This window comes from Schistocerca nitens, chromosome 7 (genome assembly GCF_023898315.1).
Source record: "Schistocerca nitens isolate TAMUIC-IGC-003100 chromosome 7, iqSchNite1.1, whole genome shotgun sequence".
NCBI lineage: Eukaryota > Metazoa > Arthropoda > Insecta > Orthoptera > Acrididae > Schistocerca > Schistocerca nitens.
In genome coordinates, this window is record NC_064620.1 from 365,661,996 (window position 1) to 365,678,055 (window position 16,060).

A 16,060-nucleotide genomic window follows, 5' to 3' on the forward strand; every position below is an offset into this window, starting at 1 on the left:
TTTGTTTGTTCTGCTGCTGCGTTGTTTACAAAACTCGTTGCCAACATGCTTCACACTTCTATGTTTATCACTATCACTTGTTTTGGCGACAAAGGCACATTTTTTTGCAACAATAATAGTTCATACTTTTCAAATGTTAGATTTTTTGCACCTGTATCTGGAACAGTTTGGATATCGAGGAGAAGTTTAGGCATGTGAGAGTAACCTTGTAAACTATATTCATCTGTGAGACCTCATATTTTTAGCAGTTTTGTCCTAAACAGTGGTTAGATGTGCTTCATCTAGGGTTATGCCTTCAGTTTGAATGACTGAACAAAGGCATATGGTGGAGACAGCATACATTTTCCTTTTGCACATACATTCTACCACACAAAACTAAGCCTTGAAATCTTCTTTCCTTGGCAGTGGCCATCTATATACTCACTTTGCTTCATGTATTTTATCAGCACTCTCACTGTGTCCCAGATTAAAATACTCTATCTGCCCATCTGCTCTGTTTTATCTTCCATTTTCATTATTGTTCATTACCAATAATTGCTGTTTCTCCCCTGCTCTATCCAGTCCATAGTTCTTATCTTCTCTATCCTTGTTTACTCTTGATCATCTACCTATGTTTTTCCACTCACAGTTGTCTTTTCTGACTATCCTTTCTATGTTCCGTACTATTCAGTTTGTTTAAGTGTTAATTTATCTCTTTGACATGTGCAACACATTGTTCAGAACAGTATCAGTTTCCAATGAAGTCATATCAATGCACATTTCTTTGGAATTCAGGCTGTTTCAGTTTATTGTCATTATTCCCTCTTGGATTTTCCATTACTTAATTTATTTACTTACTTATTTTAGTTTTAATCTCTCTAGAGTTTGACTTTCAAGGGGAGGAGAGCTGGTGGCTTGTTACCAGGCTTAGTTTGTTTGTATTGGTTAACTCAAAGGTCACTGCAGGGTGTCATTGAATGAGGTCATAAGATATTCTTGATGGATGGGGTCATTAAACTTGGTGGCCTCCTTCGTGGTACTGCTACAGCAATTTACCACCTTCTGTAATCATCATCAGCAATACAAACATCCAGCACACTATACACACATTCACAAAGGTTCTCTTTTCTTCTTCTTCTTTTTCTTAATAGTAGCTTTGGCCTGGGAGGCCAACTGCATTCCCTATATCCCTAAACCAATCATTTCTGTTCCAAGCTTTTGTGCAATTCTTCTTTTCTCAGCAACATTGCCTCTATATCCCTGTTCATATCACCCATCTATCTTGTCCATGGCCTTCATCAGCCCCTTCTGCCCTCCACTGATCCTAAGAATGATACAATCAGAATCAGAATTTTTATTGTCCCATAACATACAGAGTTAAGTCACAGGATCTAACGTACAGGGGACTCATCAATACTGCAGTTACAGTTTATGTGTATTACAGAAACAATAATTATTAATTTATAATTTACAGATACTGTGTGTAGCCTAACAACAGTATTGCTGTGAAAACAGAATAATTATTACAGTCATTTATTTGACATAAAACTTGAAAGTTCAATTAACAAAACATTTCAGCCACTTGCTTTCTTGCTCAGATTGCCATATTATCATTAATAAATTCTTCTAACGGGTAATAACATTTCTGTATTAACAATTGTCATAGTTTTTGGTTTAGTTGCCCCATCTCCATGCTGAGGATTTGTTTCTTTTATAGAATGTTGTAAATTTTCATGCCCACATATTCTGGGGTTTGTGCAAACAGCTTGAACCTATGAGTGGGAAGCATGAAATTCTCCTTGTTCCTAGTGGTGGATTGATGTTTAAAGTTATTGTCTATGAATAACTTGGGGTTACTGTACTAAAAAATAATCAGTTCATAAATGTACAAACATGGAGCACTTAATGTTTTTAAATTTCTTAACAGTGGGCAACAGGATACTTTTGGTTTTGCATTAAACGTATTTCTAACAATTGATTTTTGTAATTTAAAGATTCTAGTAATTTTGCTTGTGCCTCCCCAAAACATAATGCCATACTTTATAACTGATTCAAAGTAGCTGTGGTAAACTATTTTTCTTGTCTCCATGCTAGTTGAATATGATAGAATCTTCATTAAAAAAGGCCGGCTGTTTAATTTACTTGATAAATACTTTACTTGTGAAGACCAGGATAGATTTTGGTTCAAATGCATGGCTAAAAATTTAACACGGTCCACTTCTTTCAGTTATTGGTTTCTACGATATTTTACCTTACAGTTTTTAGTTTTAAACTGCAGCTGGAAAATGTGTTTTCCCATTATTCAGTTTTAGCCCATTTAGTTGTAATCAGTTTTCCAAACTGTCTAATAGTTTTGTGACAGGTGAAGGAATTTGTTCTGGGTCATTGCTTTTGACAAGAGCACACATATCATCAGCGAATAAAACTGAGTGTTGATTTATGTTCAAGGGTAGATCGTTTATATAAAGTAAAAACAAAATTAGCCTAGAATTGAGCCTTGTGGAATGCCTTGCGGGATAATCACCCATTCAGAGAACGAATTCTCCTTACGTGATGGTATGACTACCCTTTGTTTTCTGTTCATAAGATATGACATAAACGACTAAAGCACAAATCCAATTCCATATCTTTCCACTTTATACAGAAGCAAGTGATGGTTTACACAATCAGATGCTTTTGTGAGGTCACAGAATAATCCTGCAACTTTTCTTGACTTGGTTGCGGTGGAACCAATTTTTTTCACAAGATCATTAATGGCCTTTATTGTACTTTTGCCTTTTTGAAAGCCATATTGATTATCTGAAATTATGTTTGATTTCTCTATAAATTTTTTCATTTGTGTTACCACCACTTTTTCAAATATTTTTGAAACAATCGGGAGAACAGAGATTGGGTGGTAGTCCCCCATATCTTCACTTGAGCCTTTTTTAAACAAGTGTTTTACCTCCACATACTTTAGGACACCTGGAAAATGGCCTTCTTCGAATTATTTACTAATTATTGAATAAGAGGGTGAGCTATTATCCAGGCAGTTGCTTTAACAGCTTTGGTAAGTATGCCATCCCACCCAGCAGAAATTTTGTTTTTTAACTGAAATTTTTTCAAATTTATTAAAGTATTCTTCTTCCTTTTGTCTTAAATATACTTTCTCTGCATAAGCATGTACATTTACTAACACAGCTACTAGTTGTAGTGTTTCCTCTTCCATCCTAATTATTTGTCCTGCTCACATCAGTCTTCCATCTTTATCCTTGGGCCAATATCAGATTGTGAGTATAGTCTCCCAGTTCCTAATGTTTTAATATCCTCTACTGTTACTGGGGGACCCTCTTGGAGTCATATATTTTCCTTAGTATCTCCCTCTCAATGACTAGCAGTTTTTGTTCATCTGTTTTCCTTAATGTCAATGTTTATGACCCATATAGCGCTATTGGGAAAATTATGCTCTGGTATAGTCTGATTTTAAAACTTCTTGCATCTGCCCTACTGCACAGCACAACCCTTAAGCCAAAATATACTCTATTTATCAATGCATCCTTGCTTTAATCTCAATTTCCTTTCTATTCTGCTTGCTAAAAATTGTTCCCAAATATTTAAATATGTCCATTTCTATAAAAAGTGAGTTCATCAACTGGTGATGGAGACCATCATTGGGAGCCTTGTTCATGATGATGTACTCAGTTTTCTTCATGTTGATTTGTAACTCTGCTCTCCTTAAAATATTTCTCTATGAATTTGTCATGAGCTAAAAGTCTGCTTTGCTGACACTTAAAGTGCAAGATGCATATGTGGCATCAACTTGTAAGGCTTTCACAAGGCCATGAGCATTGTGAATAAATAAACTCCTGAAGAAGAGTACTAAGAGCACAAGGAGTTAATATTTTTCATGTTATTGTTGTGTTTGCTCCCATATTGACTGACTGTGATACAAATGTAATTTGGTATATACTTCTCATCTTAATTTTTATATTACAGGTGACAACAGTATAGGTCTGAAAATTATTACAACACAATCTGGTAATCAGATTTCATGACAATGAACTATAGTTATTGGGTGCTTATTGTGATTTTCTGCATGGAGGATGAAATTAGCAAGGAGATAAGGAAGATAAAGGAAATGAAGACATGCAGACATCATACATATGTAAATACTTCAAACACTGCCATCTGTAAATATTCATTGTGTATCATAATTTAAAATATATTTATTGTAATATAAAGGGCAAGAGAAATTTTCTTGAGATGTATTCTGTACAGCTAATATTATCAGTGTAGAGAAAGAGAGAGAGAAAGAAAGAGGGAATCAGTATTTAAAGTGAAGAACTGCATGGCTAAAAGTTGCATGTGCTATATTTGCTCTCACCATTAATGTTTTCTCTGCAGAAAAAGTCTATTTTTTCCTATTAATACCCTTTCAGTTGTACATATTGAATAGTTATTTCAACACTGCCAAAATGTGTTATTTGGATTTTCTCCAATTCTGTTCTGAAAACAAATTATTATTTGACAGATGATGTATGCAGTAACATTTCAAGTTCAGATATTTCCAAGTATTGTGTGAATAAGATACATTAAAATTATTATTGAAAATAAAAGTGCATAAAATGACTAAAGAAATAATTTCTGTGTTTTGATTTCCAATAATTTATATACATTTATCATTCATAACAGCAGACAGTTGAGACAGGATTGGATATATATTTCATGTAAAAAATAAAATTATAGATTGTTGCATTTAAAAAAAATTGCTAAAAGTAAGGTGGAAATTAGAGAACATGGTGAGAGACTTAATGGAAAGCAACAATTATTATATTATAGATATATATTTTTTTATACCTTCCACGATAATTCTCAACAGTTTCAGTTGATATAAGCTTAACTTTTCACATTTACTTGAATCTTTAATGAACAAACTTTCTTTGACTTATGTAACAATTATTGTGTTTAGGCTGTAACAGATATTAATCAGATGACAATACACTCTTTACTCTTTACATGTAAAACAGTGTCTATATATATATATATTTCATCTAAAGTCTGTTTCATCAGTTTTGAATAGTAAGACGCTTATGAAAGAAAGAAACACATTCTGCTTTATAATCACCCATGTGATCGATATTTGCTGTAACACTTTACCAAACAAGGAATAATAGAGAGACAGTAGTTGTTGTTGTTGTGGTCTTCAGTCCTGAGACTGGTTTGATGCAGCTCTCCATGCTACTCTATCCTGTGCAAGCTTCTTCATCTCCCAGTACCTACTACAACCTACATCCTTCTGAATCTGCTTAGTGTATTCATCTCTTGGTCTCCCTCTACCATTTTTACCCTCCACGCTGCCCTCCAATACTAAACTGGTGATCCCTTGATGCCTCAGAACATATCCTACCAACCGATCCCTTCTTGTGCCACAAATTTCTCTTCTCCTAAATCCTATTCAATACTTCCTCATTAGTTATGTGATCTACCCATCTAATCTTCAGCATTCTTCTGTAGCACCACATTTCGAAAGCTTCTAGTCTCTTCTTGTCCAAACTATTTATCGTCCATGTTTCACTTCCATACATGGCTACACTCCATACAAATACTTTCAGAAATGACTTCCTGACACTTAAATCTATACTCGATATTAACAAATTTCTCTTCTTCAGAAACACTTTCCTTGCCATTGCCAGTCTACATTTTATATCCTCTCTACTTCGACCATCATCAGTTACTTTGCTCCCCAAATAGCAAAACTCCTTTACTACTTTAAGTGTCTCATTTCCTAATCTAATCCCCTCAGCATCACCCGACTTAATTCGACTACATTCCATTATCCTCATTTTGCTTTTGTTGATGTTCATCTTATATCCTCCTCTCAAGACGCTATCCATTCCATTCAACTGCTCTTCCAAGTCCTTTGCTGTCTCTGACAGAATTACAATGTCATCAGCGAACCTCAAAGTTTTTATTTCTTCTCCATGGATTTTAATACCTACTCCAAATTTTTCTTTTATTTCCTTTACTGCTTGCTCAATATACAGATTGAATAACATCGGGGAGAGGCTACAACCCTGTCTTACACCCTTCCCAACAACTGCTTCCCTTTCGTGTCCCTCGACTTTTATAACTGCCATCTGGTTTCTGTACAAGTTGTAAATAGCCTTTCGCTCCCTGTATTTTACCCCTGCCACCTTTAGAATTTGAAATAGAGTATTCCAGTCAACATTGTCAAAAGCTTTCTCTAAGTCTACAAATGCTAGAAATGTAGATTTGCCTTTCCTTAATCTTTCTTCTAAGATAAGTCGTAATGTCAGTATTGCCTCACGTGTTCCAGTATTTCTACGGAATCCAAACTGATCTTCCCCGAGGTCGGCTTCTACTAGTTTTTCCATTCGTCTGTAAAGAATTCGTGTTAGTATTTTGCAGCTGTGGCTTATTAAACTGATTGTTCGGTAATTTTCACATCTGTCAACACTTGGTTTCTTTGGGATTGGAATTATTATATTCTTCTTGAAGTCTGAGGGTATTTCGTCTGTTTCATACATCTTGCTCACCAGATGGTAGAGTTTTGTCAGGACTGGCTCTCCCAAGGCCGTCAGTAGTTCCAATAGAATGTTGTCTACTCCGGGGGCCTTGTTTCGACTCAGGTCTTTCAGCGCTCTGTCAAACTCTTCACGCAGTATCGTATCTCCCATTTCATCTTCATCTACATTCTCTTCCATTTCCATAATATTGTCCTCAGGTACATCGCCCTTGTATAGATCCTCTATATACTCCTTCCACCTTTCTGCTTTCCCTTCTTTGCTTAGAACTGGGTTTCCATCTGAGCTCTTGATGTTCATACAAGTGGTTCTCTTATCTCCAAAGGTCTCTTTAATTTTCCTGTAGGCAGTATCTATCTTACCCCTAGTGAGATAAGCCTCTACATCCTTACATTTGTCCTCTAGCCATCCCTGCTTAGCCGTTTTGCACTTCCTGTCGATCTCATTTTTGAGACGTTTGTATTCCTTTTTGCCTGCTTCATTTACTGCATTTTTATATTTTCTCCTTTCATCAGTTAAATTCAATATTTCTTCTGTTACCCAAGGATTTCTACTAGCCCTCGTCTTTTTACCTACTTGATCCTCTGCTGCCTTCACTACTTCATCCCTCAAAGCTACCCATTCTTCTTCTACTGTATTTCTTTCCCCAATTCCTGTCAGTTATGCCCTTATGCTCTCCCTGAAACTCTGTACAACCTCTGGTTTATTCAGTTTATCCAGGTCCCATCTCCTTAAGTTCCCACCTTTTTGCAGTTTCTTCAGTTTTAATCTACAGGTCACAACCAACAGATTGTGGTCAGAGTCCACATCTGCCCCTGGAAATGTCTTACAATTTAAAACCTGGTTCCTAAATCTCTGTCTTACCATTATATAATCTATCTGATACCTTTTAGTATCTCCAGGGTTCTTCCATGTATACAGAGGTATAGAGGGAACACACACACACACACACACACTCTGTACAGCCACATAGCAAAACTGTAGCTGTATGTGTGAGTGTGTGTGTATGTGTGTTTTACATTTATTCATACATTACTTACGTAAATGGGATAAGGCATTTAAAGTAGTAACCAGACATTTTAATGAGTGGATGTGAGACATCTTAACAATCTACAGCCCGTAATGATCAGTGGCCATTCCTGCTGGTATTTTTAGTTGATGCCTGCTGGTATTTGTAGACAGTGCAGTTGTTCAGTTGTCTGTAATGAAAGATTACTGCAGTACAACTGTTTGATAACTGAGTCTTGTTGTGGTATGATAACAGGAGGACATAGTGTTTGGCACCTACCAGTAAAGCTTAAGTAAGTGTTAATTACTTTCTTTCAGCACATTAAGAACTTAAAGACATTAACTGATGAGAAGTAGTATAAATGTGTTGGTGGAAAGTTCTAGTAGAAATGTAGGAGTAGAGGGAACACACACACACACACACACACACACACACACACACACACACACACAAACACACACACACACATACACACACTCGGTACAGCCACATAGCAAAACTGTAGCTGTATGTGTGAGTGTGTGTGTATGTGTGTTTTACATTTATTCATACATTACTTACATAAATGGGATAAGGCATTTAAATATATGCAGGAGCAAGTGTCCAGAATAGCATCAAGCAAAATGGTCATATCTGTATTTTGCCCATCAAAAAAATAAATTCCTTCACTTATCTCCAGATCACAGCAGAGTTGCACATGGAGTGAGGCAGAATGATAGGTGGGCAGCCACTTCACAGAGCACTATATATAATGTGGCAATGGACCATCGTCAGATTTTATGGAAGAGCCTTTCTGCAAAGTTACATTGAGTGTTGGAAAAAGTCAGCGACCCTGCTGCCTACAAAATAGCAATAGCAAATGCTGCAACAGTTTCTTCAACACAGTGGGCACTGCCACACAAACAATCAATTTTGAAGCTTTCATTGTTACCATGAGTTACTATCTCCTGTTTCGCTCTGATTCTTGCACCATTATAGTCATCTTTACCATCAACTTGACTTCCACCTCTGTATAAAGGCCTCCTCTAGAATGGTTTTCAGTGACATGCTTTCACGTTATGTGTGCATGTGTTTTTCTTTTCTTTTTTTATCTATTCAATTTACACAAATATGCAAAGATTTCAACAAAGAAGGTTAGGTGTTGATAACTGGGGAAACTGGGAAAAGCCTACCGGTAGGTAAAAATGAAAAATACAGTATTGAGGATGACCTGGACAAGAGCAGCTACTGAGCACACAAATGTGGGTTCTGTGTGGCACCATGAACTTCCCTGTGTTAACTATCGTGCAAAATGATAAAACATAGTGTTGATAGTGTGACATAACAGATGGATTCATCCAGTTTGTTGTGTTTTCATACTAACATAAATGACCAAATGTTTTCCATAATTTTTATCTCATTTTCTGTACATTTATGTGTGTATGAAAATCTTAGGGTCCACTTAGACTTAATTTCACTTAAATTTGTCACTCATATTCTCATTTCAAGCTGTTAAATAAAAGTTATAGCTAATTAAAGCTAGCATAATAGTTCGCTACATGAAAAATCTATGAGCTAATCAATATACTTGTGAAAAGTGACCTACACCATTGAAAAGTTAAGCAGTCCCACTTTCCTGTAATTACCTACAACCAATTATCTTCAACAATATACATACCTGAAGTTCATAAGCAGTTCAATTATCCATTGAAGATTTTGTCAGAATCACTGTTAGATTCCAAACTTTGAATTCATTTTTGTGTGTAGTATGACACACACAGAATTGATTGATTAACTCACTATTAATAATTTTATCCAATTCACTCTAATTTGCAATATGTTGTTCATAGACACAAACAAGGAGATTCACATTGAAGAATAAAAATTATGACCATGTATTTTAATAAATCTGTAACCAGCAATATTTTGTGAAATCAATAATTCTATTGCTTTTTGTACTTTATCAAAAACAGTAAATTCCAACCTCATCATTTTTTAAGATTTATGTAGTCTTCAAAATGACAGTTTTTTCTTATCCCTGTCTGTAATTAGTGGGATGTAACCCAGAATTGGTGGTCTGCAGTTTGAAAGTAGAGAAGTAACATCTGTGTTGGCCGTGCTCACACTGTTGATTACACTCTCTGGCAACTGCAAAACTCAATAACTTTAATGTTAAAAGCTTTTGAGTATTACAGTACCTCTAATTAATGAACATTGTGACTGAATTGTGTATGGTTAATAAGTACTGTGAAAGATTATTATGAACAAAGTGAAAGATTAATGTCATCAAAGTGAGTGACTGTTGGACACACTGATGTTAATTATGGATTGACTTAAATTAACTATCCCATTGTAATTATATCTGATGTATTACTAAAGGACTGTACTAAAAGTGAACTGTCTGCACTGTTTATTTTGAGCTACAATTGAATACTTTATCACTGGAGAGTGACTGTTCAGCATTGTGGGAGTTCATTCATAAGTCAACTTCTTAAGGAATAAAGGTGTGTTTATGAAATCCAAATGTTGGTGTCACATAAATTTTTAAATGAACATCATTCCACACTTTTCTAGACTTTCAGCTTCAAGATGATCCACACTGGTGCAACTGAGGAGAGACTGTGAAAGTCAGGTCAGTTCCATCACAAAAGGGCTCCTTCAGGTTGCTGCAAAATCTCATATTCGTGCTGTGCCAGTTGTTGCTATTGAGAGATGGGACTGTGGTCATATTTGTGTGTGTGTGTGTGTGTGTGTGTGTGTGTGTGTTGTCTAATTCTGATAAAGGCATTTTTGCTGAAAGCTTACTTCTTTGACAGTCTTGTTATTGTGCCTATCTATGACTCAACATCTCTTCTATATGGTGAGTAGCAGTCTAATCTTTTCAAGATTTTTGAATTATTGCTTATTAAAAAAGGTGAGTAAGTTGATGCAAATAGTTCAGAAAAGAAAGCAAAACAGTACATAGAAAACCAATCCACAGGAAATTTAGTGGATTAAAAATTTATCTCGTGTTCCCATCTGAAATGGGGAAGATCATCATGACTCTTAAAAGTGAAAGTATATGTTGTTGTGGTCTTCAGTCCAAAGACTGGTTTCATGCAGCTCTCCATGGTATTCTGTCCTGTGCAAACCTCTTAATCTCTAAATAACTGCTGCAACCTACACTATTCTGAATCTGCTACATTGATGTCTGGTGCCCTTCCTCTACAATTTTTGCCCTGCAATACTAAACTGGTGATATCTTGAAGTCTCAGAATGTGTCCTATCAACCTAATGCTTCTTCTGTTATAAATTTCTTGTATCTCCAAATTTAATTCAGTACCTCCTCATCAGTTACGTAATCTACCCATCTAATCTTCAGTATTCTTTGGTAACACAGCATTTCTAAGGCTTATACTCTCCTCTTGTGCAAACTGCTTACTATCCATGCTTCATTTCCATAAATGGCTACAATCCAGAGAAATACATTCAGAAAAGTTTTTCTAACACTTAAATTTATATTCGATGTTAACAAAGTTCTTTTCTTCAAAAACACATTTCTTGCCATTGCCAGTCCACATTTTAAATTTTTCTACATTGACCATCATCAGTTATTTTGCTCCTCAAATAGCAGAACTCATCTACTACTTTAAGTATCATCTATTTCCCTCAGCATCATCTGATTTAATTCAACTACATTCCATTATCTTTATTTTACTTTTATTGATGCTCACCTATATCCTCCTTTCAAGACACTGTTCATTCTGTTCACCTGCTCTTCCAAGTCCTTTGCTGTCTCTAACAGAAGTACAATATCATTGGCAAAACTCAATGTTTTTATTTCTTTTCCCTGAACTTTAATTCCTAGTTGAAATTTTTCTTTGGTTTGCTTTACTACTTGTTCAGTGTACAGATTTAATAACATTGGGCTACATGCAACCCTATCTCACTCCCTTCTCAACCACTGCATCCCTTTCATGCCCCTTGACTCATATAACTGTGTCTGGGTTAAGTACAAGTTGTAAATAGCTATTTGCTCATTGTAGTTTAGCCCTGATACCTGCAGAATTTCAATCAGAAAAGTCCAAACACCATCTCCAAAAGCTTTCTCTAAGTCTACAAATCCTATAAATGTAGGTTTGCCTTTCCTAAACCTGTCATAGACATAGGGCCAATATTGCCTCATGTGTTCCTATATTTCTCTGGAATCCAAACTGATGTTCCCCAAGGTCTGCTTCTACAAGTTTTTCCATTGTTATATAAACAAGTTGTGTTAGTATTTTGCAACCAGGACTAATTAGAATGATGGTGCAGTAATATTTGCACCTGTCAGCACCCACTTTTTTTGGAATTGGAATTACTACATTCTTCATCAAGTCTGAGGGTATTTCGCCTGTCTCAAGCATCTTGCACATCAGATGGAATAATTTTGTCAAGGATGACTCTCCCAAGGCTGTCAGTAGCTCTGACTCAATGTCATCTACTACAGGTGCCTTGTTTCAGTGCTCTGTCAAATTCTTCTCTCAGTGTCATATCTCCCATCTCAACTTCATCTGTGTCCTCTTCCATTTCCATAATATTGCCTTCATCTCCCTCATATAGTCCTTCTATATACTTTGTCCACCTTTCAGATCTCCCTTCTTCTCTTAATACCAGTTTTCCGTCTGAGTTCTTGATATTCATACAGCTGCATCTGTTTTCTCCAAAATCCTCTTTAATTTTCATGAAGGCAGTATCTATCTTTCTCCTAGTAAAATGTGCTTCTCAAGCATTACATTTGTCTTCTATCCATCCCTGTTTAGACATTTTGCACTCACTGTCAATATTTTTTCAGTGTTTGTATTTGCTTTCTCATGCTCCATTTTTGTATTTTGTCTTTTCATCAACTACATTCAATATCTTCTGTCTTATCCAGGTATCCAAGTATTTTTTACCAATTTGATCCTCTGCTGCCTTCAGTATTTCATCTCTCAAAGCTACCCATTCATCTTTTACTGTCTTGCATTGCCCTGTTTTAATCTATCATTGCCTAAAGCTTCCTTTGAAACTTACAAAAGCCTCACATTCTTTGAAATTATTCAGGTACCATCTTGTTATTTCCTGCTTGTTTGCAATTTCTTCAGTTTTAATCCACAGTTCATAACTGACAAATCGTGTTCAGAGTCCACACCTGTCCCTGAAAATGTCTTAAAGTTTAAAATATGGTTCAAAATCTGTTTTACCATTACATAATCAATCTGAAACCTTCTGGTGTCTCCAAGTCTCTTCCACATAAACAATCTTCTTTGTGATTCTTAAATCAAGTGTTAGTGATGATTAAATTATGCTCTACACAAAATTATACCAGGAGGCTTCCTCTTTCATTCCTTTACCGGAGTCCCTATTCACAAAATATCTTTCCTACTTTTACCTCTGGAATACTTTACCCAAGAGGATGCCATCATCATTTAACCATAAAGTAGAGCTGCATGTCCTTAGGAAAAATTATGGCATTATTTTCCCCTTGCTTTCAGCCATTTACAGTACCAACACAGCAAGTCTTTGTTGCCCCTGCAACTACAGAAAAGGCTGTCACCACTCTTCAGGAACCACACATTTGTTTGGCCTCTCAACAGATACCCCTCTGTTGTAGTTGCACTTATGGTATGGCTAACAGTATTGCTGTGGCACGCAAGCCCTTCCATCGACGGTAAGGTCCATGGTTTAGATATGGCGGGTACATATAGAGTGGATAATATCTCCAATAAGACACTTAAAGGTTGTGGCCCTATAATATGTAAAGTTCTTAGTCACTTACACAATGCATCATTAACTCAGGGTGCTGTCCTAGCAAGACTGAACTATGCAATTATTAGGCTTCTCTGTAAAAAGGGAAACTACACAGGTGTCAGTATCTAATGTCCGTTATCACTCCTTACATAATTTTAGTTATTTATAAATTTACTGAGCACATAATAAAATCTGGTAAAAATTACAAACTGGTGTCTTCTGTGACTTACTGAAGGCTTTTGATGCTGTCAGTCATAGTATTCTATTAGAGAAGTATTTTTTATGGAACACCTAGTTCAGCAAATATTTAGTTCAGCTTTTATTTAAGAAACAGACTGCAGGAAGCTACCCTAGGGTGGCTGGGTAATGCAAAGAGGAACACCACATTATCTGAATGGGGAGAAATTACAATGAGAGTTCACAGGGTTTGATTATTGGGTGATTACTTTCTTGCTTTATGTTAATGGTCTGCCATTTTATTACAATCAGGAGGCAGAATTAGTCCTGTTTGCAAATGATATGACTGTTATTGTTAAGTTGAGCAAAGAAGCATCAGCAGAGAAAATAGTATATATGTTTCTGTGAAAGTTACTGAATGGTTTCATACAAATGGACTAGCTTTAAACTTTTTTTAAAAAACTTATTAACCTATTATACTAATAAGAAACAAGAATCAGAGTAGAAAATTTATGAAAACTTAAACTGGAAAGACCATAGAGCATACCTGCTAAAATGTTTACGTTCAGCTATTTTGTCATTAGAATAACTGCCAACTTTAGGGATAGACAACAGTAGTCAGTTAGTTAACATATTTTGCTTATTTTAATTATTTGATGTCTTATGGGATGTTTTTATTCAAGTCAGAAACAAATACAATGCATGGTAATTACCATTACAAACAAATGAAAGAAAGAATTATCTAGCTACACTATTCTTGATCAAAATCTTGCATCTTCAACTGAACCTGGCATCGCATACACATCTTCTGTGCAAGGTGTAGCAGACAATCTCATAGGTCCTCCATGATCTGCAATTCTGCATAGTCACATTTGGTAATATCCACAGGAAAAAGGAATTTTATAGTGTTGAAGAATACATATCACATTAAATTTGTGTATATTGTTACTTATAGTCAATGATGTTAGAATGTAAGAAAAACGGTTAGGAAGTGCTTGACAATGAATGTTTTTCATTTTTGACGTGACTTATATTACATGTGCAATTCTAAAGGATTAAATAAAATTCAGTTGAATTAATCCAGCTCAAGTGCGATTTCTGGAGTTTAATACTGGATCTTCTAACTTCAGGCTGAAGATAATTGAGTGATCTCCGCACTGAGTAATCTCCGCACAATCCACCTCTGTCCATGGCCATGTGGGAGAGTTACAAAAGGTAGAGCCCAAATAGAGATGTTTTCACATCGTGAGATCCACAACTGTTTTCTTACTGTAGCAACTATTGTTTGCAAGACAAGTGATCTTGAGGAAACTTCTTCCAGACCTCAAACTTGAGGCTGCTGGAATGTACCCAAACAGTATTCATTAATGAAAGCCAATAATTATAATTATGTATGGAGTTCCCACAGATACATTTTGTGGCTATTTCTTTAAGCAACTGGCGATATTAACCATAGTCTCAAAAAATATATATATTCACTTATGAAATTCCATGTACATTTGAGAATAACAGAGATTTTCGCAAGTCCAACACTAGAAGGAAAAATGATCTGCATTACAATTAATAAATCTGGCTTTGGTACAGTTATAAAACCCTTTGACAGTCTACCCATGAATATGAGATGTCTAATAATGGAAACTTCAGGCTGGAGTATCAACAGTGTAGAAAAAGATAGGCTGCTCCTTACAATAAAGATGACTGGTTAAGTTGCAGACAGGCACAATTAAAAGACACTACCACAGAAGCTTTCATCTACAGTCTTTGTCAGAACAAGAAAGTGAAACACACACCATTCGCTCACACTAGTAAGTATATCTCCCGCACATATGACCACCAACTCCGGTAGCTCAGACCAGAATGTAACTTCCATGTGGAATGAAAGCAGTGGCCTGGAGGAGTGGGGAAGGGGAAAGGATAGCAGTGTGTAGATGGGGAGAGAGAAAGAGAGAGAGAGAGAGAGAGAGAGAGAGAGAGAGAGAGGGAGGAGTGCTGTCTGGGAGAGTGTGCAAGGACTAGACTGCCAACAGGTGCAGTGTCAGGAAGCTGCGGGGCAGGGAAGAGAGCAAACCGAAGCAAAAAGGAGAATAGTGTTGAAAGATGGGTGTGTCCGTTGCCAGAGGGCAGCAAACAAAGAGTGTGGGAGAAGAGAATGGAGAGGAGGTGATAGGACAGAGTGGATGGAAACTGTTGATTAAAGGGTGTGGGGACAGTTTGTTACCATAGGTTGAGCCCAGGATAATTACGGGAGTGGAAAATGTGTTGTAAGGCTAACTTCCGTCTGCTTAGTTCAGAAAAGCTGATGGTAGAGGGGAGGATCCAGATGGCTGGTGTAGTGAAGCAGCCATTGAAATGATGCATTTTATGTCCAGCTTCATCTTGTGCCACAGGGTGGTCTACTTTGCTCTTGGCCACAGTTGGCAGTGACTGTTCATTTCTGTGGACAGCTGGTTGGTAGTCATATGGATAGAAAAAGACGCAGCAGAGCTGATATATGACATGGCTGTTTTCACAGGTGGCTCAGCCCCTGATGGGGAGGATAAACTTGTGACAGAACTGGAATAAGAAATGCTGGGTGAATGGTTTGGAAGGGTCTTGCATCTGTGTCTTCCGCAGGGATATGATATATTTTTATAGGTAGAGGAGT

The 16,060-nt window shown here is 36.4% G+C and overlaps 1 protein-coding gene across 1 annotated transcript in view; it reads left to right on the forward strand.

Moving 5' to 3' along the window:
* The window catches only part of LOC126194746 (putative inorganic phosphate cotransporter), a 194,315-nt gene extending 189,892 nt beyond the window's left edge, over positions 1-4,423 (forward strand). The window contains exon 10 of the mRNA XM_049933013.1: positions 3,955-4,423. Within this exon, the coding sequence (XP_049788970.1) occupies positions 3,955-4,013 (59 nt within the window). The 3' untranslated portion in view covers positions 4,014-4,423. The remainder of the gene's footprint in view (positions 1-3,954) is intronic.
* Positions 4,424-16,060: the final 11,637 nt, after the last annotated feature.